Source organism: Petaurus breviceps, unplaced genomic scaffold (assembly GCF_028583685.1).
Source record: "Petaurus breviceps papuanus isolate PSGF00001 unplaced genomic scaffold, PetGlider_PUasm1.0 76, whole genome shotgun sequence".
Lineage (NCBI taxonomy): Eukaryota > Metazoa > Chordata > Mammalia > Diprotodontia > Petauridae > Petaurus > Petaurus breviceps.
This window is the reverse complement of record NW_027186473.1, coordinates 55,258,965-55,283,253: the sequence shown is the minus strand read 5'-3', so window position 1 is coordinate 55,283,253 and position 24,289 is coordinate 55,258,965. Positions and strand designations below refer to the sequence as shown.

The following is a 24,289-nucleotide window of genomic DNA, read 5'->3' as shown; positions in this document are numbered from 1 at the left end:
GCTGAGGATGATGTTTGGTGTGCAGATCCTAAGGTTATCAAGAGACCTAGGAGAGTATCCTTTGTCCTCTAGGTATTCATAATCTGGTTCAGTAGATAAGACATATTCAGAGAGCTGACCAGTAACACAACATATGCTACCCTGATTGCCAAATGAATGTTAGTGGCCTTGAATGTCATAGGCATTCTTTATTCATCACTGTTATCACAGTTGGTTAGTGAAACTTGTAGTGAAAGAGGTGGACTGACCCTGTTTTTGAGGGCCTAGGTACTGGTATTAGATAAATATTAACATTGTATCTTAGATAAATGTTAAGAATTAACTAATCACAATGGGCAAAGAAGTAGTAAAAAAAAATTTGTGTAAACATGCAACATATGGGGTGCTTAGGTGGCGCAGTGAATAGAACACCAGTCCTAGAGTCAGGATCTGAGTTCAAATGCAGACTCAGACATTTAACATTTACTTGCTTTGTGACCTTGAGCAAGTCACTTAACCCCAATTACCCTGCCCTCCCCCCTCCAAAAAGCAAGCAAACAAACAAAGAAAAAACATTGCAAGATAGAGAAGTCAATCTACCCTCTGAGCTAGTATCTTGGAAAGAGATCTTTGGTGCCTTGGTGACTTAGGACTCTGCTGAGAAACTATTCCATGACTGAGTTAACATCTTGCTTATTTTCTCCACCCAACCAGTTTTGACTTTGTAACTACACTTTCCCTTGGGACTTTATTTATGGATTTTTTTTTTTAAAGCAATTGGGGTTAAGTAACTTGCTCAAGGTTACACGGCCAGTTATTATTTCTGGGTGTGGTGCTGAGTATCTGAGCCCGGATTTGATCCAGGTCATCCCGACACTGGAGCCAGTGCTCTTACTCGCTGAGCCACCTGGCCGCCCCTAAGCAATTGGGGTTAAGTAACTTGCTCAAGGTTACACGGCCAGGTGTTTCTGGGTGGGTGCTAAGTGTCTGAGCCCGGGATTCGATCTCCAGGTGTTCTCAACACTGGAGCCGGTGCTCTTACTCGCTGTGCTACCTGGCCGCCCCTGTTTATGGATTTTTTATTTGTTCATCTCCATTATTTTTCTTCCTTGATCTGTGCCCTCCCTCTACGTTTTCTTGAATTCTTATTCTGAAATTTGGTGATTCTTTTCACAGAATGTTCATTCTGCATATTAATCTCTCCTTACAATCTACTGGCTTCCGACTACTTATTAGCTACAAAGTGATGTTTCATTGCCTCCTGCTGGCCATATTCTTCATGGGTGATTATACTCTTTAGACCCTCTCCACAGTATCTTGCTTTAAAGATATTATGGGATAAAGAGCCACAGAGACTTTGTTTTGGCACCAAAAAGAGGGAAGAATGTCTTGCTCACATCTTAGGCTCTTTAATTGGCAGGGAAAAGCTATGAATTCTTTTTTTTTTTTTTTAAAGCAATCTGGGTTAAGTAACTTGCTCAAGGTTACCCAGCCAGTTGTTTCTGGATGTGGTGCTGAGTGATTGAGCCCGGGATTTGATCTCCAGGTCATCCCAACACTGGAGCTGGTGCTCTTACTCGCTGAGCCACCTGGCCGCCCCAAAAGCTATGAATTCTAAGCATAATTTAATAATACCATTAAAGTAGCCACCTACTATTAACATTTCCCTTCATCAGTTCCTGGTCAGTTTCTCTGCCATTGAACTTCTTGGCTCTGAAACCAAATCTGATTCCTTCAACAAATAGAGTTTCTGAAAATCAGCTTGCTTGGCAAGTTACCTTTTGCATCATGCTTGTTATATGAACTTTATTCATGAATCCTGGTGGACTAAAAGGACTCCCAGTAGAAAGAAGCTGCCACTTGATCTAGAAATAGGATATTTCTCGGATACTGTGGGAAGTATTTTATATGGATAGAGGTGACCATTGTAGATACCATATTAATTATTCAGGGCATTCAAATTCAAGACTAATTGTATTTAAGGGGTTGTATCCTTCTATTGAGTCCATTTCTTAGTAGTTTCACAGTTCCCCTTGCAGGCTTCTGGAAGAAAAAATAAAGTTCAGTTTAGCCCTTCTTTTTAAAAAAAAAAAATTTTTTTTGTTTTTTGTAGGGGCAATGTAGGGCAGTTGGGGTTAAGTGATTTGCCCAAGGTCACAAAGCTAGTTTTTGTGTGAAGTGTCTGAGGCCTGATTTGAATTCGGGTCCTCCTGAGTCCAGGGCCTCTGCTCTATTCACTGTGCCACCTAGCCACCCCCAATTTTACCCTTCTTAACAGAAAGTAAAGAGCATCTTTAAATAATTCTCCTATTCTTAAGGGTAGTCTGGAATTATGTAGTATCTATATTGTCAGCAGATAAAATTCCATAGTTTCATTGATTCCTGTTGGACTAATCTATTATTTTATAGTTTTACTTTGTGTTCTGAAGCTGCTGCTGCTGTTTAACTTCTACTTATAAGACCTATGTGCCATTTTGATCTTGTCCCTGGAGTACTACTGTGCTGCAGGTAAATTTATTAATACTAAAATATTACTAATAGTAGTATACAGTACTGATAATGGAATTGATAAGAGCATTTTTAATATTATAATTTTTTTTATTCATTTATATTTTAAAAATTTTTTAATGAAGTTTTGAGTTTCAAATTCTATTCCTTCCTCTCCTCCTCTCTCCCTGAGACAGTTAGCAGTTATATATAGGTTATACATGTACAATTATGTAAAACATTTCCTTATTAGTTATTTTGTACAAGAAGTATGAAATCAAAAAATTAAAGAAAGTGAGAAATATCTTGCTTCACTCTGTATCCAAATAACACCAGTTCTTTTTCTGGAGGCAGATAGTATGTTTCATCATTAGTACTTGTTGATTATCTTGGATCATTGTATTGCTGAGAATAGCTAAGTCATTCACAGTTCTTTGTCAAACAATATTGTTATTGTTGTGTACAATGCCCTTCTGGTTCTGTTCATTTCACTATACATCAGTTCATGCACATCTTTACAGGTTTTTTCTGAAATCATCCTGCTTGTCCATTACAGTCATATGCCACAGTTTCTTTAGCCATTCCCCAGTTGATGGGCATCCCTTCAGTTTCCAGTTCTTAGCCACCATAAGAATAGCAGATATAAATATTTTTGTACAACTACGTCTTTTTCTTTCTTTATGGATGTCTTGGGGATATAGACTTAGCAGTGGTATTGCTGAATCGAAGGGTACGCACAGTCCTTTGGGATAGTTCCAAATTGCTCTCCAGAATGGTTGAATCCGTTTACAGCTCCACAAACAGTACATTAGTGTTCCAGTTTTCCCATGTCCCCTCCAACATTTTCCTTTTTTTCATATATTAGCCAAAATGAGAGGTGTGAGGTGGTATCTCAGAATTGTTTTAATTGGCATTTAGAGCATTTTTTCATATGACTGTGTAGATAGCTTTAATCTCTGTCTGAAATCTTCCTGTTCATATCCTTTGACTTTTTATCAATTGAAGAATGACTTGTATTTTTATAAATTTGACTCAGTTCTCTATGTATTTGAGAAATGAAGCCTTTATCAAAGATATTTGTTGCAAATTCTTCCCCCCTCCACAATTATCTACCTTCTTTATAATTTTTTTCATTGGTTTTGCCCAAATTTTTTAATTTTATGTAATGAAAATTATCTATTTTACATTTTGTAATGCTTTCTATAACTTCTTGTGTTCTGAATTCTTGCCTTATCCATAAATCTAACAGATAAATTATTCCATGTTCCCTTAATTTGCTTATGGTATCACCTTTTATGTCTAAATCATACACTCATTTTAACCTTGTCTTGCTATCTGCTGTGAGATTTTGGTCTATACCCAGTTTCTGCAATATTGTTTTCCAGTTTTCCCTGCAATTTTTGTAAAATAATGAGTTCTTGTTCTAAAAGCTTAGAACTTTGGGTTTGTCTTATACTAGTTTACTGTGGTCATTTACTGTTATGTTATTTGTACCTAATCTTTTCCAGTGATCTACCACTCTTTCTTAGCCAGTGCCAGATTGTCTTGATAATTATCATTTTTTATTTCAGTGTGAGATCTGGTATGGCTAGTCCATTTTTTCCATTTTTTAACACTGATTCCCTTGATCTTCTTCAGATTTTCTTCTTCTAGACGAATTTTGTAATTTTTTTCTTGCTCTATAAAATAATTTTTTTTATAGTTGGTATGGCACACTGAATAAATACAGTAATTTTGGTTGAATTGTCATTTTTATTATATTGGTGTGGCTTACCCATGAGCAATTAATATTTTCCAGTTGTTTTAATATGACTTTATTTGTGTTAAAAGTGTTTTTACTTGTATTTGTCTTGGTAGATATATTCCAAATTTTTTTTATATTGTCTACAGTTATTTTAAATGGAATTTCTTTATCTCTTCTTACTGAGCTTTGTTGGTAATATATAGAAATGTTGATGATTTATGTGGGCTTATTTTATTTCCTGTAACTTTGCTAAAGTTAATTATTTCCACTAGTTTTTTGTTGATTCTCTAGGGTTTGCTAAGTATAGCAAAGAGTGAAGGTTTTGTTTCCTCATTGCCTATTCTCTTACTGCTATAGCTAGCATTTCTAGTACATTATTAAATACTAGAGGTGAGAAAGGACATCCTTGCTTCACTCCTGATTGTATTGAGAAAGCGTCTAGCTTATCGTTATATACAGGTAATGCTTGCTGATGGTTTTAGATAAATGTTATTTATCATTTTAAGGTAAGCTCCATTTATTCCTATGCTCTCTAGGGTTTTTAATAGGAATAGGTGCTATATTTTGTTGAAGAATTTTTCTTTCTGTTGATTTTGTTATTGATATGATTGATTATGCTGATAGTTTTCCTATTATTGAACCTGACCTATGTTCCTGGCATACATTCCATCCAGTCACAGTATATGATCCTTGTGATATATTACTTTAATCTCTTTGCTAGTATTTAATTAAAAATTTTTGCATCAATATTTATATAGGGAAGTTAGTCTATAATTTTCCTTCTCTGTTTTGACTCTTTCCTGGTTTAGGTAACATGCCCATATTTGTGTTGTAGAAGGAATTTGGTAGGACCCTGCCTATTTTTCCAGATAGTTTATATAGTGTTAGGATTAATTGTTAAGTGTTTGGTATAATTTGCTTTTAAATCCATCTGGTTCTGGAGATTTTTTTCTTAGGAAGTTCATTGATGGTTTGATCAATTTCTTTTTCTAAGATTGGCTTATTTAAGTATTTTGTTTATTCTGTTAGTCTGAGCAATTTATATTTTTGTAAATATTCATCCATTTCACTAAGATTGTAAGATTTATTTTCATATAATTGTACAAAATACCTCCTAACACTTGTTTTAATTTCCTCTTCATTGGTGGTGAATTCACTTCTTTCATTTTTGACACTAGTGCTTTGTTTTTCTTCTTCCCTTTTTTTAGTCAAATTAACCAGTGGTTTATTTTATTAGTTTTTTTGTAAAGCCTTCTCTGTTTTTATTTATTAGTTCAATGGTTTTCTTACTTTGAATTTGATTAATCTCTCCTTTGATTTTCAGGATTTCCAATTTTGTGTTTAATTAAGGATTTTTAATTTGTTCTTTTTCCAGCTTTCTTAGGTGCATGCCCAATTCATTGATCTGTTTCTCTCCCCCTCTATTTTATTGATGTAATTCATTACAGAGATAAATATTCCCCCAGTACCACTTGGACTGTATCCCATAAATTTTGGTATATTGTCTTATTTTTGTCATTTTCTTTAATGAAATTATCAGTTGTTTCTATGACTTGTTCTTTGAACCACTTATTTTTTAGGATAAGATTAGTTTTCAAATAATTTTTAATCTTTCCATTGTCCATTATTCAATGTATTATTTATTGCATAATGACCTGAAAATAATGCATATACTTTTTAGGCTTTTCTGCATTTAGTTTTGAGGTTTTTATGCCCTAAGAGATGGTCAGTTTTTGTGTAGGTGCCATGTACTGCTGAGAAAAAGGTATTTTCCTTTCTATTCCAATTAAGTATTCATCAGAAATCTGTCATATCTTTTTCCAGAATTTCATTTACCTTCTGAAATTCTGTCTTGTTTACTTTTTGGGTAAATTTATCTAGTATTGAGAGAGGAAAAGTGAGGTCTCCCACTTAGTATATTTTAATTATCTATTTCCTACTGTAACTCATTTAACTTCTACTTTAAAAATTTAGCTGCTATACCATTTGGCGCATATATGTTTAGTATTGATATGACTTCATTGTCTTTGGTACCTTTCAGCAAGATATAGTTGCCTTCTTTATTGTTTTTTTTTTTTTTTTTTTTGTTTTTTGGGAGGGCAGTTGGGGTTAAGTGTTAGGTTAACCTCAGGTTAAGCCTGAGGTCACATGGTTAGTTTTGTGTTAAGTGTCTGAGGGAAGATTTGAACTCGGGTCCTCCTGACTCCAGGGCCAGTGCTCTATTCACTGCGCCACCTAGCCACCTCCACCATTACAGATTTTGCTCCAGCCTCTTATCTTTACCTTGTGTGTATCTTCTTTCTTCAAATGTGTTTCTTATAAACTATATATTGTAGAATTCTGTTTTTTTAATCCATTCCACTATCCATTTTCATTTCATGGGTGAGTACTTACTATTTACGTTTATATTTACAATAACTGTATTTCCTTCAATGCTATTTTCCCCTTATTCCTCTCCCCCTTACACAACTCCCTTTCTTTCTCATAAGTTTTTTACTTCTGATCATTGCCTTCCCCTATGTACCATCCATTCTGTCAGTCTTCCCTCCCCCTTCTATCATCCTTGTCCCTTTTTACTTTACTTATAGGGTGAGATACATTTCTTTATCCAATTGAATGTGTATATTATTCCTTCTTTGAGCCAGTTTTGATGAGAGTAAGGTTTATGCTTTGCCCTCTATCTTCCCTTCCGTTATAATAGCTTTTTCATGGCTCTTTTATATGGGATAATTTATCTCATTCAGTCTCCTTCCTCCTTCCAGTGCAGTTTTCTTTCTCACCCCTTTATTTTATTTTTTTGGGTAACATCTTATCAAAGTCACCTCATATACATACCGTCTGTCTACATATACTCCTTCTAATTACTCTTATAATAATAAAGTTCTTAAGCATTATGAATATTATCTTACAACATAGAAATATAAACGGTTAAGCCTTATTGAATTTCTTATGTTTTCTCTTGTTTTTTCTTTTAATATTTTACAATATTCCCTTTAGACTTGTATTTGGAGGTAAAAAAATTTTATTCAGCTTTGGTACTTTAATTAGGAATACTTGAAAGTCTTCTGTTTCATTAAATGTTCATATTTTTTCCTTTGAAAAATTATATTTAATTTTGTTTGTTAGGTGATTCTTGGTTGTAATTCTAATTCTTTTGCCTTCCAGTAAATCATATTCCAAACCCTCTGGTTCTTTAATGTGGAAACTGCCAAATCCTGTGTAATCCTGATTGCTCTAAGATATTTGAATTGTTTCCTTGTGACTACTCTCAGTACTCTCTCCTTGATCTGTGAATTCCGGAATTTGGCTCTGATGTTCTGGGAGTTTTCATTTTGGGATCTCTTTCAGGCAGTGATTAGTAGATTCTTTCAATCTTTTTTTTTTTTTTTTACCCTTGGGTTCTACTATACCAGGGTTGTTTTCTTTGATAAACTCTTGAAAGATGTTTTCCAGGTTTGTTGTTTTTTTTTTAATGGTTATGGTTTTCAGGTACTACAATAATTCTTACATGATCTCTCCTGGATCTGTTTTCTAGGTCAGTTGTTTTACCCATGAGAAATTTCACATGTTTTTTTAATATTAATTTTTCTTTATTGTATCTTTATGCTTCAGAGGGTCATCAGATTCCATTTGCTCATTTCTAATTTTTTTTTTTTTAAGCAATCGGGGTTAAGTAACTTGCTCAAGGTTACATGGCCAGTTATTTCTGAGTGTGGTGCTGAGTTTCTGAGCCCGGATTTGATCCAGGTCATCCCGATACTGGAGCCGGTGCTCTTACTCGCTGAGCCACCTGGCCGCCCCTAAGCAATTGGGGTTAAGTAACTTGCTCAAGGTTCCACGGCTAGGTGTTTCTGCGTGGGTTCTAAGTGTCTGAGCCCAGGATTCGATCTCCAGGTCATCCCAACACTGGAGCCGGTGCTCTTACTCGCTGTGCTACCTGGCCGTCCCTCATTTCTAATTTTTAAGGAATTATTTTCTTCAGTGACCTTTTGTACTTCCTTTACCATATGGCCACTTCTATTCTTTAGGGATTTATTTTCCTTGGTAAATTTTTGTGTATTATTTCCCATTCTTTTGACTCTTTTTTTCATGTATCTCTGGCATTACTTTCATTTCTTTTCCCAATTTTTCTTCTGCTTCTCTAATTTACTTTTTAAGCTCTTTTTGGAAATCTTTTCAGACTTGAGACAAAATTACATTTTTCTTTGAGGCTTCACATGTAGCTTCTGAGTTTATGCCTTGTTCCTCCCTGTGACTGTAGTAATTTTCTATAGTTGAATTCTCTTCCTTTTTTGTTTTTCTGCCTTTCTTTGTGACTCAGTGTTTTTATGTGAGAGTTGGGCACTGGTCCTGCACTGTCTCTGGCTTTCACTGCTGGCTTTTACTTGGTTGCAGGGTTTAGTTGCTTGCTTTTACTAGAGAGTATGCTTCTCATCTGGCTTATACTAGAGGGTGGGGCCTCTCTGTTGGCCTTCCCTGGGACTGGAGTTTAGCTGCTGGCTTGCCCCAGGTGTGGAGCCTTTCTGCTGGGTTGCTGTCATAATAGTCTTTCCACTAGCTAGCCCTGGAAGAGGGATCTTGTTGTTGGTGGCCCCCAGGGGTGTGGGCTTGCTATTTGGTTACTATGGAAATGGGGTTTTTCTGCTAGCAGGCCCTGGAGGAATAATCTTGTTGCTAGTCTGCCTCAGAGTTTGGGTAATGGAAATAGGGTCATTTTGCTGGTAGGTCCCAGGGGCAGGGTCTTGCTGTTGGCCAGCCTTTGGATGTGGTTTCATAATTGGTCAGCAATGGGGCCTTGTCCTGCACAGATTGCTCACTTTCCAATGAGATAGTTCTCATTGCCTTCTATTTTTTCATTTGTTTGGATCTGTTTTATAGTATTTTAATTTCTCATAAAGTCATTAGCTTCCATTTGCTCAAATCTAATTTTGAATGAATTATTTCCTTCAGTGAGTTTTCGAAATTCTTTTTCCATCTGGGCAATTCAACTTTTTAAGGCATTCTTCTCCTCATTGGCTTTTTGGGCCTCTTTTACCTTTTGATTCAGTCTATTTTTTAAGGTGTTGCTTTCTTCAGTCAGGCTGTTGACTCTCTTTTCTTGATTTTCTTGCTTTGTTCTCATTTCTCTTCCCAATATTTTCTCCACTTCTCTTACTTGGTTTTCAAAATCCTTCTTGAGCTCCTCCTCCATGGCCTGTAACCAATTCATATTTTTCTTGGGAGCTTTTGATGGAGGAATTCTGACTTTGTTGTCTTTTTCCCATTCCATCTTTGTTGCTTTTTGTCTCCAAAAAAGGAATCTATGGTAGGATTGTGTTTCCTGTGCTTGTTCATGTTGCCAGTCAATTACTTGACTTTTTAACTCTGCCACAGTAGAACTCTGCTTTCATAATGGAGAGAGCTTTGTCCCAAATTGTTGGGGTTTTTGCAGCTGCCAGAGCAATTAGGAGGGCGCCCTTCCTGCAGCCCCCACAAGCTCTTTGGCACCTGCCCACACACCCCAGGACTTCCACCCAAGACCACAATCCAGATCCAAGCAGGTCAAAGCAAGAGTGATTACCCTCTGAATGGTTGCTTGGTCCCCCTACAATCTGCAGGCCAGGAGCTCTGGGGGCAGCCATGCAACAGTAGCTAGGGCTGCTGCACCTCCCACCACTTCTTATCCTGGGGGCAGGGTCTGGACCATGCTATTCTGACCCCCTCTTCCAGCAGAGTTCCACACTGACCTTTTGCTTGCTCTTTGGTGTTTATGGGTTGAGAGGTCTGGAAACTGCCACAGCTGCTAGTGCTTCACTCTCCTGAAGTCTGCTCAGGCTGCTGCTGCTGGGGCTGCCCAGGGGCCAAAACCACATGGTTCACGTGGGGCTGGGCTTGGCTCCCAGTCTTGTGCAATAGCCCTTTCCTGCCAGCCTGCTGGGCTGCCTTCAGTGGGAGATTAGTTTTTCTCTGTCACTTTGTGGGTTTTATAGCTCTAAAATTTGTTTAGAGTCATTTTTTACATGTACTGAAGGAGGTGGAAGCTAGAGCCACAGGGAAGTCCTGTTTCTAAACAGTATTTTCTAAAAAATACTTGCATAGTAGTCATATTATTAAAGATTTACCATATTTCCCTCCATCCTATCCTGCCCCCCCCATTTATTCTGTTTTATCCTTTCACCCTTTCCATTTTAAAAAGTGTTTGCTCTTGACTACCCCTTCTCCAAGTCTGCTCTCCCTTCTATTATCCCCCCTCTTATCCCCTTTCCCCCTACTTTCTTGTAGTTTAAGATACCCAATTGAGTATATATGTCATTCCCTCCTTAAGCCTAATCCAATGAGAGTAAGGTTAACCCATTCCCCTTTCCCTCCCTGCTCTTCCCCTCCATTATAATAGCTTTCTCTTGCCTCTTTTATGTGAGATAATTTACGGTATTATATCTCTTCTTTTTTCATTCTCCAAATACATTCCTTTCTTACCTCTTAATTTTATTTTTTAAATATCATCCCTTCATATTTAACTCATCCTGTGCCCTCTGTCTAGGTATACACACACACACACACACACACACACATATGCATATTATACATACACATATATGTATTTATATCTATATTTATATATATTCATTTTAAGCATCCTTATACTGAGAAATGTCTCCTGAGTTATGAATATCATCTTTCCATGTAGGAATATAAACAGTTCAACTTTAATAAGTTCTTTATAATTTTTATTTCCTGTTTACCTTAAGCTTCCCTTGATTCTTGTATTTAAAAGTCAGATTTTCTGTTCAACTCTGGTCTTTTATCAAGAATGCTTAAAAGTCCTCTATTTTATTGAATGACAGTTTTTTTTCTCTTGAAGTATTATACTCAATTTTGTTGGCTAGATGGTTCTTGATTCTAGTCCTAGCTAAATCCCTTAATTTAGAAACTGCTAGGTCTTGTGTTATCCTGATTGTGTTTCCACAGTACTCTAATTGTTTCTTTCTGATTGCATGAAATATTTTCTCCTTGACCTGGAAACCCTGGAATTTGTTTATAATATTCTTAGGAGTTTTCCTTTTGGGATCTTTTTCAGGAGATGATCAGTGGATTTTTCCAATTTATATTTTAACTGTCTGTTTTTTGAATATTAGGGCAGTTTTCCTCGATAATTTCCTAGAAGATGATATTTAGGTTCTTTTTTTGATCATGGATTTTCAGGTTGTCCAATAATTTAAAAATTATCTCTCCTGGATCTATTTCCAGGTCAGTTGTTTTTCTGATGAGATATTTCACACTGGCTTTTATTTTTTTATTCTTTTGATCTGTTTTGTAGTTTCTTGATTTTTCATAAAGTCATTAGCTTCCATTTGCTCCATTCTAATTTTGAAGGAATTATTTTCTTCAGTGAGCTTTTAAACATTTCCATCTGGCCAGTTTAGCTTTTTAAGACATTCTTCTCCTCATTGAGTTTTTGGTCCTCTTGTCATTTGACTTAGTTCTATTAGGTGTTATTTCCTTCAGTATTTTTTTGGTGTACTTTAGCAAGCTGTTGACTTGCTTTTCATGATTTTTTTGCATCACTTTCATTTCTCTTTCCAATTTTTCTTCTACTTCTCTTACTTGATTTTCAAAATCCTTTTAGAGCTCCTCCATGGTCTGAGACCAGTTCATATTTTTCTTTTTTTCCCTGTGGCTTTTGATGCAAGAGTTTTGACTTTGTTGTCTTCTCCTGGTTCCATGTTTCCATCTTGTTTGTTATCAAATAAAGATTCTCCACTCTGATTTTTCTCCTCTGTTTGTTCATTTTCCCAGCCAATTACTTGACTTTTGAGCTTTTTCCCTGGGTAGGACTTTGCTTCCATAGTGGAGAGTGGTGCATCCCAAATTTCTGGGTTTTTTTGCAGTTGTCAGAGCTACCTCTAGGCAAGTGCCTCAAAACTGTGTAGAGGATTTCCTTTCCACAGCTATCATAAGCTCTTCCATACCAGCACTCTTCCTCACTCCAGGACCATCATCCAAGACTGTGACCCAGATCCATGCAGGGCAAAGCAGGAGAATCCTACCTCAGCAGTAGCAAAGATATTCCTACAATTGCCTTGTGATCAACCACTTCAACCCATTACCATCCATGGGCAGAAGCTCTGCTTCTGCTCACTACAGCCACATCTGCTACCCCAGGTTCTTGGTCCAGACTACATTCTTTCACCTAGACCCAACAGAGTTTCTCCACTTACCTTTTACTTTGCCATTTTCGGATTGAGAAATCTGGAAACCACCACAACTGCCATTTATTTGGTCCTCTGAAGCCTGGCCCATCCTGATCTGTGCTGGCACATCTTTTGTGGGATTGCCCTCCTTGCCTAGCCTGGTATGAAGGACCATTTCTGTTGACTTGCCAGGCTGTCTTCAGCTGGATATGTGTTTCACTGTTACAATTTTTTATAGGCATTGAAGATGATTGTGGAACGAGCTCAAGCAAGTTCCTTCCTTTGACATGTCAAATTGATCCTCGCCCCTTAGAAAGCAAACTCTTAAAAAGAATAACAAAATCTTCCTTATGTATACCTACGTTATTCATTTTTGTTAAGTCTCCTTACTAAAGAGTAGTGCAGAATATTGCATTGTCTCAGTTTTGCCACTCTAGCTTTGTGTTGTTGGATAATTCATTGAAAGTATTGGATCCTCAGTGTCCCTTCTATTCTTGGGTTTCGTTTTCATCATTTGTAAAATGATGGTATTGGAGTACATGGCTATTGACATCTCTTCCAGCTCCAAATTTATAATCCTGTGACACATAATAGAGCATTTCAGAAATGAGTTATTCTTCTTTCTACCTCTTCAGGTCTCTCAGTTGTCCGTGTTTGATATTTTAAGGCTTATATTTTCCAAGAATTTTACTCTAATTTTCTTTACCTAAACTACGCTTAGGTGGTTTTACCAACATTCTCTGCTTGTTCAGTGAATTGAGTATCCTTTTTAACATTGGCACCTTGGTGCAATCTAAATACTATTGGCTTATGTCCAGGACTGATTTCTGATGTCTACTTCTGCATGACCTTTGAGAGCATAAACCCCAGGGGATCAGTCACCTCATATTACAAATGAAGAAGTTGAACTTTGTAGTTCCAGAAACCATTTCTACCTCTAAATCTGTGGTCCTGTGAGCTTTGAACATTTTTCCCATTGTCAAGTCTTATTGATTCAACCTGTTCAGTATCTTTGGTATTCTTCTTTGCATTTGAAATTTTTCCTTAGTCTTTCATCAAATCTCATCTGAATTGTTATCATAGTTTTCTAATTGTTTCCCTTATTTGTAATTCCACCCATCTCCAATACCCCCCTTGCATGACTACCAAAATCTCTGTAAGAGATCTAACCATATTTTCCACTTGTTCCCAAATCTTCAGTGATTATCTGTTATTTTGGGGGAATGATTGAAACTCCATTGCCTGAATTTAAAGCTCCCCACAGTCTGGCAGATTACTTTATAGCATCATTTTTATGCTGTTCCCCATCATAAATTCTCCATTGTATCCATGTTAGACCATTGAACTGGTCCCAAATTTGTCATTCCATCTCTGGAACAGCCTCTGTTATTTCATAGGATGATACCTGTACCTGCAATATATTCCTTGCTCATCTGTGCCTCTCGTAATTCTTTCTCCAAGGCTTGAATCAGGTACTGCATCTGCCATGAAGCCACACCTGATTCCCCCAGTTGTTAATGTACTTTACCCTTTATGCTTATTGTGCTTATTTGTCATATTTTCTAGTAGGATGTCAACTTTTTGAGAACAGAGACTTTCGTCTCTTTTGATTTTATATTCTCTGAACTTAATATATTGTCTTGCTTAATAAATGTTTGGTGTGCTGTTCATGTTCAGTTTGCTGCCCCTGCAAGAATAAACAAAAACCAAACCCAGAGAAAAACAAAAAAATAAAACAGTAAACCACCAATGTGACTATAGTCCAGGAATAATGAAAGTAACCTTCCTGCTTTCCCCCAGGAGGACAGCAAACAAGCACAGTTCCTGGCTTTGGCTGTAGTATACTTTATCTCTGTCCTCATGGTGTCCAAGTACAGAGACATTCTGGAACCGCAAAATGAAATGCGCCAACCTCAGTGTGATGACTCTTTGAAAGAATCTGGCAATGGAAGTGGTGATATAACGTCAATTGGTAAGGTTTTATATGCTCTTCTCTGGCACTGAAAATGCAATAAATCTATTACTACATTCATGGTAGTAATACAAATCTTTCTTGAATTAGAGTCTTTAATGAGAGTGAATATTTACTCATGACTACTGTACTGTGATTTGATGTTAGTGAAAACTGGTTTAATGGCTATTGGAGTTGTGTTTGTGATTTTGTGGAGTTGTGCTTATTTTATTTTTAGCAGTTTAATTTCTTTCTAACAGTAATTTTTTTTTTTAAAGCAATCGGGGTTAAGTAACTTGCTCAAGGTTACACGGCCAGTTATTTCTGGGTTTGGTGCTGAGTATCTGAGCCCGGATTTGATCCAGGTCATCCCGACACTGGAGCCGGTGCTCTTACTCGCTGAGCCACCTGGCCGCCCCTAACTAAACATTTTTTTTTTTAATTAAGCAATCAGAGTTAAGTAACTTGCTCAAGGTTACACGGCCAGGTGTTTCTGGGTGGGTGCTAAGTGTCTGAGCCCGGGATTCGATCTCCAGTTCTTCTCAACACTGGAGCCGGTGCTCTTACTCGCTGTGCTACCTGGCCGCCCCACTAACAGTAATTTTTAAAGTTATCTAATATGTATTATATAAACCATCAATTGACATGCTTTTTTACAGTATTCCACATATTCCATAGATTTCATATATCATTTAGTGGTAATTAGTAGCAAATTTTCTTTGAAGCAACAGTCAATTTCATTTTTCTTTGCTTTTGTCTCTGTAATTAGATTTAGAATACACAAGAACAGCCAGCAGTCCATTGCCTCCAGCAACAGTGGAAGACTCTGAAAATGTGGCATCTGTCCCAAGAAGGAATTCTGGTAGTGGGGGAGAATCTACTTCAGTCTTAGGAAGTAATGTAACTGTACCTGTTCCTACAGGACCTCAGTGTGTTAGTGCGGGTCCTGATGCCATCAGTGAAGTGCTTTGTACACTCTCTTTAGAAGTGAATAAATCTCAGGATGCCAAAAATGATGGAGCCAGTGAGTTAGATACCACAACTGTACCCCCTGTTCCAGCTGCAAAAAATGTTAATGTGAAAGAAATTCTTAGAAGCTTGGTTAACATGCCAGCAGATGGAGTCACTGTGGATCCTGCCTTTCTTCCACCGGCTTGCCTTGGCACTCTTAGTGATCTTTCTGCCGAGCAACCTGTACAGTTCCGATCCTTTGACAGGTACTATAAATCATTATTTTCCTCCAATTTTTTGCCTTTCTTAGCATGAAAGAAGACTAAAAAAAAATAGGATGAGTTTAGACAACCATATGCATAGATTTTATTGAGTTTGTGGCTTTCACATATGGAAGCAGGATAGGACTTGAAAACATAAAGGTTTTAGGGGTCTAATCCCATGAATCTTACTATGCATTACTATGCCTAAGAAAAATGTCTTTCTGCCCTAAAATATCCTTTCCAAATATGTTCCCCAATTTTTTTTGACTGCCTGAAATCCCACATATTGGAAATTTGCTTTAATGAACTTTTAAAACTGAAACATATCTCTTAAATGGCTAATGGGGCTATATGTCATGTCACCTTTATGTCTTTATCAGATGATTTTATTCCTAATGCCTAAATTTAAATATTTGTAGTCAGAAAATGGGTCCTTCAGTTGGGTCAAGGAGTGAAAGTATGGGGAGAAGTAAGTGATTTTGTGGAGCATAGAACAAATTGAGGTGCTGCAGCATGAGGATCCTGGGGTCGTCTTGGGATTAAAAGGATAAGAGGCCTTGAGAGAGAAGTATAAAAATGGAGTTTAGAGTGTATCCAAGACAAACTTTATCTATTAAAAACAAACTTTGTCCATTTAAAAACTTTCGTATTAAAGGTTTAAAAAAATTTTTTTTCTCCTCCTTCCTCTTTCCTTCTTTCTTATTCTCTTTCTCTTACTCCTTCCTTCTTTCTTTTTTTTCCTGTCCTCCTCGTATTTCCTTCCTCTCTGCCTTCAAAATTGGGATTTTAGTGTAGTATGATTAGGACTGTTCTTCCATAAAATCTGCATCATTTTCAGTGACAATCTTTTGTGGGATAACCTGAGAATCAAACTACTGTTTATAACATTTACCATAGTAAAATACATTCTGAGTGCTTCACTTATTTTACAAAAGGACTTTTGAAATACAGTCTTTGGTATGTTGGAGATTATGATTATTATGATTCATGCAAGATATAACTAAATTAATATCAGTTTTTAAAAACAAATATGCTGGAACTTCTTTATTCAAAGTATAGTTTTTTGCTTCAGATTAGTTATTGTTGGTTTCAGTTTATTCCAATAATGCTGCAACAGCAACCAAAAATATTTTTAAGATTACATTGCATGTAGACACTATACTTGGATCTTGGGGAGGTGCAACATTTGGGTAAAATTTCATCTCTCCCTTTAAAGTTCAAACTTTTTCCTTTCTTCTCAAGTTTCCCTTATTCCACTGCCTTCCCTTATTCCACCCTTCCAGCTGAGCACCTCACTTCATATTTAACTGGGAAAATCTAAGCTGTTTGTAGGAAATAAATCCAATACTCTCTTCCTCTTATTGGTCAGTAAGTATTATTAAACACTTAATATTTGCCAGATGCTGCTTTAAATTTTGGGAATACAAAGAAAAGAAAAAACAATCACTACCCTCAGGGAGTTTGCATTGTTTTTTTTTTGCTTTTTTTGGGGGGGGGGAGAGGGGAGGACTTGGCAGTTGGGATTAAGTTACTTGCCCAAGGTCACACGGCTAGTAAGTGTTAAGTGTTTGAGGTTTGATTTGAACTCAGGTCCTCCTGATTCTAGGGCCAGTGCTCTATTCACTGTACCACCTAGCCGCCCCAGAGCTTCCAGTGGAGAAAATATCTCTAAATCAGTTAGTTCATAATTGAGATGGTAAGCCTGAGTAATTGGGAAGAAGATGGTTTCCTTAGCGGTAATAGGGAAGTGTAGAAGAGGAGCAGGTTTTTGGGAAAAACATAATGGGGACTGTTTTGAACTCACTGCAGTGATTATAGGACATTTTGTTTTCAATATAAAACAGGTGGTTTGTGATGCAGGATTTATGCTCAAGAGAGAGATTTAGGTTTGATAAATACAACTGAGAATTAGCTGCTTAGAAATAATAACTGAACCCCTGGGAGCTGAAGAAATCATCAAGGAAGAGAATATAGAGAAAAAAAGAGAAGAAAGTTCAGTACAGAGCCTTGGTAGAAGCTCAAACTTTAGTTACCACACTGTGGGTGAAGCTCTAATAAAGAGACTGAGAAAGAGTGGTCAGAAATGTAGATAGAGAAAGAAAGCAGGGAAAAGACTCATGAAAGCCCAAAGATGAAGATTATTCATGATAAGAAGCTGCTCAACAGTGTAAAATGCTGCAAAGAGAACGATAAGAATAGGAAAGAGGCTATTGCATTTGGCAATTAAGAGAAATTTGGTAACTTAGAAGAGAGCAGAAACTTAGAAGTTTCAGTTAAGTGATGAATTTTGCATCCATTTTGAAAAGTTTTGACAAAGGAGTGAGAGGAGAGGAAGTGGAAGTATGCTTGTAGAGAGAGAGAGAGACTGAGTTAAGAGAGATAGTTTCTCTAACAGAAACTGAAATGGGATGGCATCAAGAGTACATGTAGAAGGATTAACCTTGGTAAGTAGGATGTCATCAAAGAAGTGAATGAAGAAGTGTATCATGGGAGACAATGTCAGCTGGATGTGAGATGAAGAGGGAAAAAGAGGGAAACATTTTCAAATGGACTCACTCTTTTTTGGTAATGTTTTAGACAAATTCCCGAGCAGAAAGAGTAGGGGCAGGGAATTTGTGGGAATCTTAAGGAGGAGAATAAGGTTTGGAACAACTCCTGTGATAAATAGGATAAGGAGTGATTTAGAGTGGAATTGTAGAATTGCACTTCTGCAGGGAGAACCCATTTTTGATTGGCTGTTTTTAGCACAAGTGCCTGACATAGTTCTATATAAATGCTTACTCTTCCTCTTCCTATTCCTTTTCTTCTTTTTCTTTCTCCTGCATAAATTTGAAGTGGGCCCTACTCAGTATGCTTTCACAACTTATTCAAAGTCTCTTCAGCACTTGGAGCAGGGAATTCTGTGATGTGAATTGGGATTTGGGAAGCCATGATTGGCAGTAGAAAAAGGGAACAAAATATTCAAGACTAGAATATAATGTAGAAATGCACTGGTTTACTAAGGTGTGTGTCAAGATTGGAAAGGGAGGAAAATGTAAACAAAGCAGGGGTTATGGATGGCCTGGGAATTTGCTGAGGAATGGAATTATTGAAGATCAGGATGAGAATGAAGAACACATTTCGGAAGAGTGAGGCATAGAAAGAGATGGAACAATAAAAGAATATGATGAGACAAAGGAAATACAGAGTTACTTATCATGTAAAAATTTGTGTTATGATGGCAAGATCAAATGTATCTATCTTTAATATGGAGAGGAGCAGTAGGTTAAGGGAGTTGAGTTGATTGAGCAATTGGAGAGTTAAGGTATTTGAGATAATATATATAATATTGAGATATATAATATTGAGATAATATCTCTATGTATGTTGAAGTTTTCTAGCAAAAGGGAAAGAGTTGAGGTGGAAAGAAAAACTTAACTGTTAGCCAGCCAACTTATTTAGAATGGAGGGAGAATAGCCTGGGGGTTGGGAAATAACAGCTATCAGGATCTAGTTTGGCTCAAACTTTCGAAATACTGAAATTCAAAGGAGGAGTGGAGTCTGAATGCTAATAGTAGACAGAAGTGCCATACCATATCTAGAAGTGTTCTAAGGTTGCCACCATGAGCAATACATTGTAGAGTACAAGGAAACTGAAACTAGTACTATACAAGAGGGTTGCCAGAGTTGCAGTGTTGTCAAGGGAGAGGCAGAATTCATTGAATACCTAACATGAAATGAGCAAGAAAGGAAGTTGTATTAGATGAGCAGTTGGTTGATAATGTAGTATGTGTTCCAGAGGACCAGGTGAAAAGGGCAAACAGATGTAGAAGGAATGGGGTAGAGAGCATTCACCTGAGGAAGAGAAGTAGTTCTGCAATTCTTCTGCAGCAGGATGTTCTGTGTATTTGGCAGGCAGTGAGTTCAGGAGCATTGTTGTTTGGGGATATGCTAACTATTGAAAAGTGAGTCCAGGAAGAAAGAATAGTGAGATATACTGGTGAATATAGGCAATTTGTTGTTAGTTAAACTTCTTGAAAAAGTTTTGGCCATTTAGGGCCTCCAGATCCTCTCTTCCCTGTTTTCTTTGGAATTCTCTGGAATCTGGTTTTTGATCTCCCTGTTCAACTAAAGTGTCTCTCTATAAAGTTACTTCCAAAACTCTTAAATGCCAATTTTAATAGACTTTTCTCAGTCCTCATCATTCTTGAACTTTGCACACCACTTGACAGTTTTGACCACTCTTTTCCTCTCTAGGTTTTCATGCCATCGTCTGCTCTTTGTCTCCTACCTCTGTGAATGCTCTATTTTAGTCTTTTTTTTTTTTTAATGAATCTTCATTTATGTCATTCCTTCTTAATCTGGCTATCTCCCAAGACTCTGATCTTGGCTTAATTCTCTTTTATCACTGTGCTGTCTCACTTGATGACCTCTTCCCTTGTTATGGTTTCATTTATCATCTCCATGCAGATGACTGCCAGATCTCTTTATCCAGACCTGGTTTCCTGAACCACAATCCTCCATCACCAAATACATATTAGATATTTAAAATTCAAGGTTCTAAAGGCATGTTGAACTTCAGGGGTTCAAAACAGTACTTTTTATCTTCCTTGCCAAATCCTCCTGTCTTCGGAACCATTACTTAAGTGAGTTCAACTATGCTTCTAGTACCTTAGTTCAAAACCTCAGTGTCCTACTTTAGTCTTTATTCTCTTCTGTCTGGGGCATAACAGCCCTCCCAGTCATTTACACTCACAAGATAGGCATCATTTTCTACTCCTTATTCATACCACCATCCACCATATCCACTCTGTTGCTAAGGCCTCTTGACTTTATCTTTGTAACATTTCTTAAATTCTCTCCCTTTTGTCCTCTGACATTTCTACTACTCTGTAAATTCGAGTGTCTCCCTTTCACCTCTAGAGTTAAATATAAAATTTTCTGGTGTTCAAAGCTGTTTGAGAAGCTCCCTTATCCTTTTCAGTCTTGTTATACTTTACACCCTCCCACATAGTCTCTGATCCATAAATATCAGCTCCTTGTTTTTATTCAACTGAAACACGCTGTTTACTGACTCCAGACATTTTCCTTGATTATGCCCCATGCCTAAAATGCTTTTACTTCTCATCTTTGCCAACTGTACACTCACCTCATGTCTTTGTCATTAGGCTTTGTTCTATTTTATCTTTATATTTTGTCTTCTGGTGACATTGTCACAACCCATGGGCTTAATTATTTTCGTGAAGATGACTTCCAGGCATATATGTTTAGTACCAGTGTCTTTCCTGAGTTCTAATCCTTATTATAGACTACCCACTGCATATTTAAAACTGATACGCCTTTCTGTTCTTGCTTGCATCCCACAGGATTTATTGCTTCCTTTTATTGAATCACATGTTATGTGAGAGAGAGAGAGAGAGACAGAGAGAGAGAGAGAGAGAGAGACAGAGAGAGAGAGACAGAGAGAGAGAGAGACAGACAGAGAGAGAGAGAGAGAGACAGAGAGAGAGAGAGACAGAGAGAGAGAGAGAGAGAGAGAGAGAGTGTGTGTGTGTGTGTGTGTGTGTGTGTGTGTGTGTGTTTTCGTGTGTGTTTTCCCTGTTTTCCTTTTTGTGAGTCTTGTATTTGGAGATCAAATTTTCTATTGAGCTCTAGCTTTTTCTTCAGGAAGGTCTGGAAGTCCCTTATTTCATTGAAAGACCATCTCCTTCCCTGAAAGATTATGCTGAGTTTTGCTGGATAGTTGATCCTTGGTTGCAGTCTAAGCTCTTTTGCCTTACAAAATATCATATTCCAATCGCTCTGATCTTTTAATGTAGAAACTGCTGGGTCCTATGTGATCCTGTAGTTTCATGATAAATGAATTGTTTCTTTCTGGCTGCTTGCAGTATTTTCCCTTTACCTGATAATTCTGGAATTTGGCTGTAATAGTTCTTGGAGTTTTCGATTTGGCATCTCTTTCAGCAGGTGTCCAGTGGATGCTTTCAATAATTATTTTGCCCTCTGATTCTAGGATCTCAGGCAATTTTCTTTGATAATTTCTTGGAAGATGTCTATGCTTTTTCTTTTTTTTTTCATCATGGCTTTCCAGTAGACCAATAATTCTTAGATTATCTCTTCTGAATCTGTTTTCCTGGTCAGTTATTTTTCCCATGAGATATTTTACATTTTTCTTCTAATTTTTCATTCTTTAGGTTTTGACTGATTCTTGATGCCTCATAGTCATTAACTTCGATTTGACTGATTGAAATTTTTAGCAAATTATTTTCCTTGGTTAATTTTTGAAGCTCCTTTTCCATATGTTCAGATTTCATTTTTAAGGATTTATTTTCTCCAGTTAGATTTTGAACCTCCCTTCCCACTTCACAAATTTTAATTTTTAAGGATTTGTTTTCTTCAGTGAGTTTTTTTTTTTTTTTCATTTTGGCAACTGTAATTTTAAAAGAATTGGTCAGTTTATCTTCTACCTTTCTAATTTGGCTTTTAAAATCTTTCTTGAGCTCTTCCAAGAAGACAGACCAGTTCATATCCCTTCTGTGGTCTCAAGTGTGAGTGTAGAGTCACTGCTGTCCCCTTCTGAATTTGGTTCTTTTCGCTCACTATAATAGGATCCAGTTGTTTTTGCTTTTTTTTTTTTTCCCAACTTGTTTCAAACCCATTGTGATTGTCTATTTCCTGGGTTTTGAAGTACATTTCTTCTTCTGGGGTACAGAAGGTTCTGACCCATGCTTCTTAAGCTGGGAGCTAGGGGCCTGGTTGTTGACTTTGTATGCTGTGGTCTTTGGGCGTCTAGACTGAGGCTAAGGCCAGGACTCTTGGTGTTTCCCCTGGCTTACCCTGAGGCTCATAGAATAATGTGTGGGGGAAGGATGGTCTGGCCACTTCAGGTTTCTGCCTCTGTGTCTCTGGGCTAGAGCTCAGGCAGGCTTAGCCACTGGTGTCTGCAGATTCCCCTCATTGTGCTAAGGCACATCTGGGCCTCTGTTGTTAGCGCTTGCTCGCTCTGCCCCCCCCCTTTACTTTGGGACCTCCCACTGGTCAGCTGAGATGGGCTTTGTTGGGATGCTTTCCACCCTTCACTTCAGATTCAGCACAGCCTCAGTCACACCCTTCCTCTAGGACTCCCAAGTTCCACTATTTCAGGATTTTACACTGGGGCAATATTCTCTGGGTTTTTAGGGTTAGGGAGGAGGATTAGAGCAGCTAGGGTTTACTCCACCATCTTAGCTCTTGGACGTTCAGAGAGGTGATTTTTAAACATCCAGGCTGTGGATTGATAGACCCAGGAGTAACTGTGGCTGCCGGGGGTCTTGACTTTGTCTCTTACACAGCTCCAACGGATCTCTGTCCTGCAGTGAGAGGTCTGTGAATCTCTCGTGTGGTGGTTGAATCTGCTTGCCGGAGCTCACTCTTGCTCCACTGTAGTCTGGTCTTGGATCTTCACTGACTTATTGCTTTCCTCAAGGCTTAGTTTAAGCACTGTATTCTTCATGAAGCCTTTTTTGATCTCCCAATTACTAATGTAACTTCCTCCTCTCTCTATCTCTCTTTCTCTCTCTCTCCCTCTCCCTCTCTCCTCCTTTCTCCCCACTTTTCTGGATATAAACACACACACACACACGCATGCAGCCTGTGTATATGTTAATTTTATTATGTGTGTATGTACATCTTGTGCCCCTCAGCAGAATGTAATCTCCTTAGGAGTATTTTCATTTTTGTCTTTATATCCCTGGGTCCTAGCCCCAAACAGCCTCATTGCAGTATTCCTCCTAGTAGGCTCCATACCCTGTGATCCAGACAACCTGAATTTCTCTTTTTTTTCTTACATATGCCACTCCAATTCTTATCTCTGTGTCTTTGCACTGGCTTTCCTAAATGCCTGGAATGCACCCACTCTTTATTTTCACCTTATAGGATATCTGTCTTATTTCTAGATGCAGCTCAGACACTATTTCTGACTTTAGTAGTTTTTAAACTTTTTCATCTCTGGAGTCCTTTACACTTAAAAATTATTAGGTATCCCCCAAAGAGTGTTTTTTGTTTATGTAAGGTGTAGCTATCAATATTCACCATTTTGGAAATGAAAGCATGTTATTATTATTATGAAGTTAGTTTTGATTTCTCACATACTCTAAAAGGACTTTGGGTATACCCAGGGGTCTGTGTACCACACTTTGAAAACTGCTGTTCTAAATGAAGCCTGTTCTATTCTCCTCAACTGCTAGAGCTCTCCTTCTCTACCTACCTTGTATTCTTGTGAATTAAAACAATTAAATTTTTACTGAAATAAATGTGGGATTTAAATTTAAGGTTAAAGATGGCATACAGTATTTTTTCCTATTTGTATTGATATGAATTTTTGTATTTTTATTCTTTTTATGTTCTGTGTTTATTAAAATATGTGTTTGTCATCTTTTCTTTTAAAATAGAAGCATTCTTTGAGTGGAGATTGTTTAATTCACTGCATTTTTATGCCTAGCATCAAGTTCAGTGCCAGATACATAATAAATGCTTAAGAAATCCTTGTTGATTAATACAAAATATAATTTGAAATTTTAGATTACCTTGAACTTATTTCCCATGTTCTTTCATGGACATACTGTGTAAGCTATTTAACTTCTCTGCGCCTTTTCTCAGTTGGAAATGAGAAGATTTGAATAAATAACTTTATTTTCTTTTTCTTCTGCTAATTATGACTTTTTCTAGGCGTTTCACATTCTTTTTTTTTTTTTTTTTTTTTTTTTTTTTTTTTTTTTTTTGGGGG

At 37.2% G+C, this 24,289-nt stretch overlaps 1 protein-coding gene across 2 annotated transcripts in view; it reads left to right on the top strand.

The window, feature by feature from the left end:
- Window positions 1–24,289, top strand: part of LRBA (LPS responsive beige-like anchor protein) — a 737,508-nt gene that overhangs the window by 86,365 nt on the left and 626,854 nt on the right. For both annotated transcript variants that reach the window (XM_069105500.1, XM_069105498.1), the window contains exons 16-17: window positions 14,182–14,353; window positions 15,102–15,549. In XM_069105500.1, the coding sequence (XP_068961601.1) occupies window positions 14,182–14,353; window positions 15,102–15,549 (620 nt within the window). The remainder of the gene's footprint in view (window positions 1–14,181; window positions 14,354–15,101; window positions 15,550–24,289) is intronic.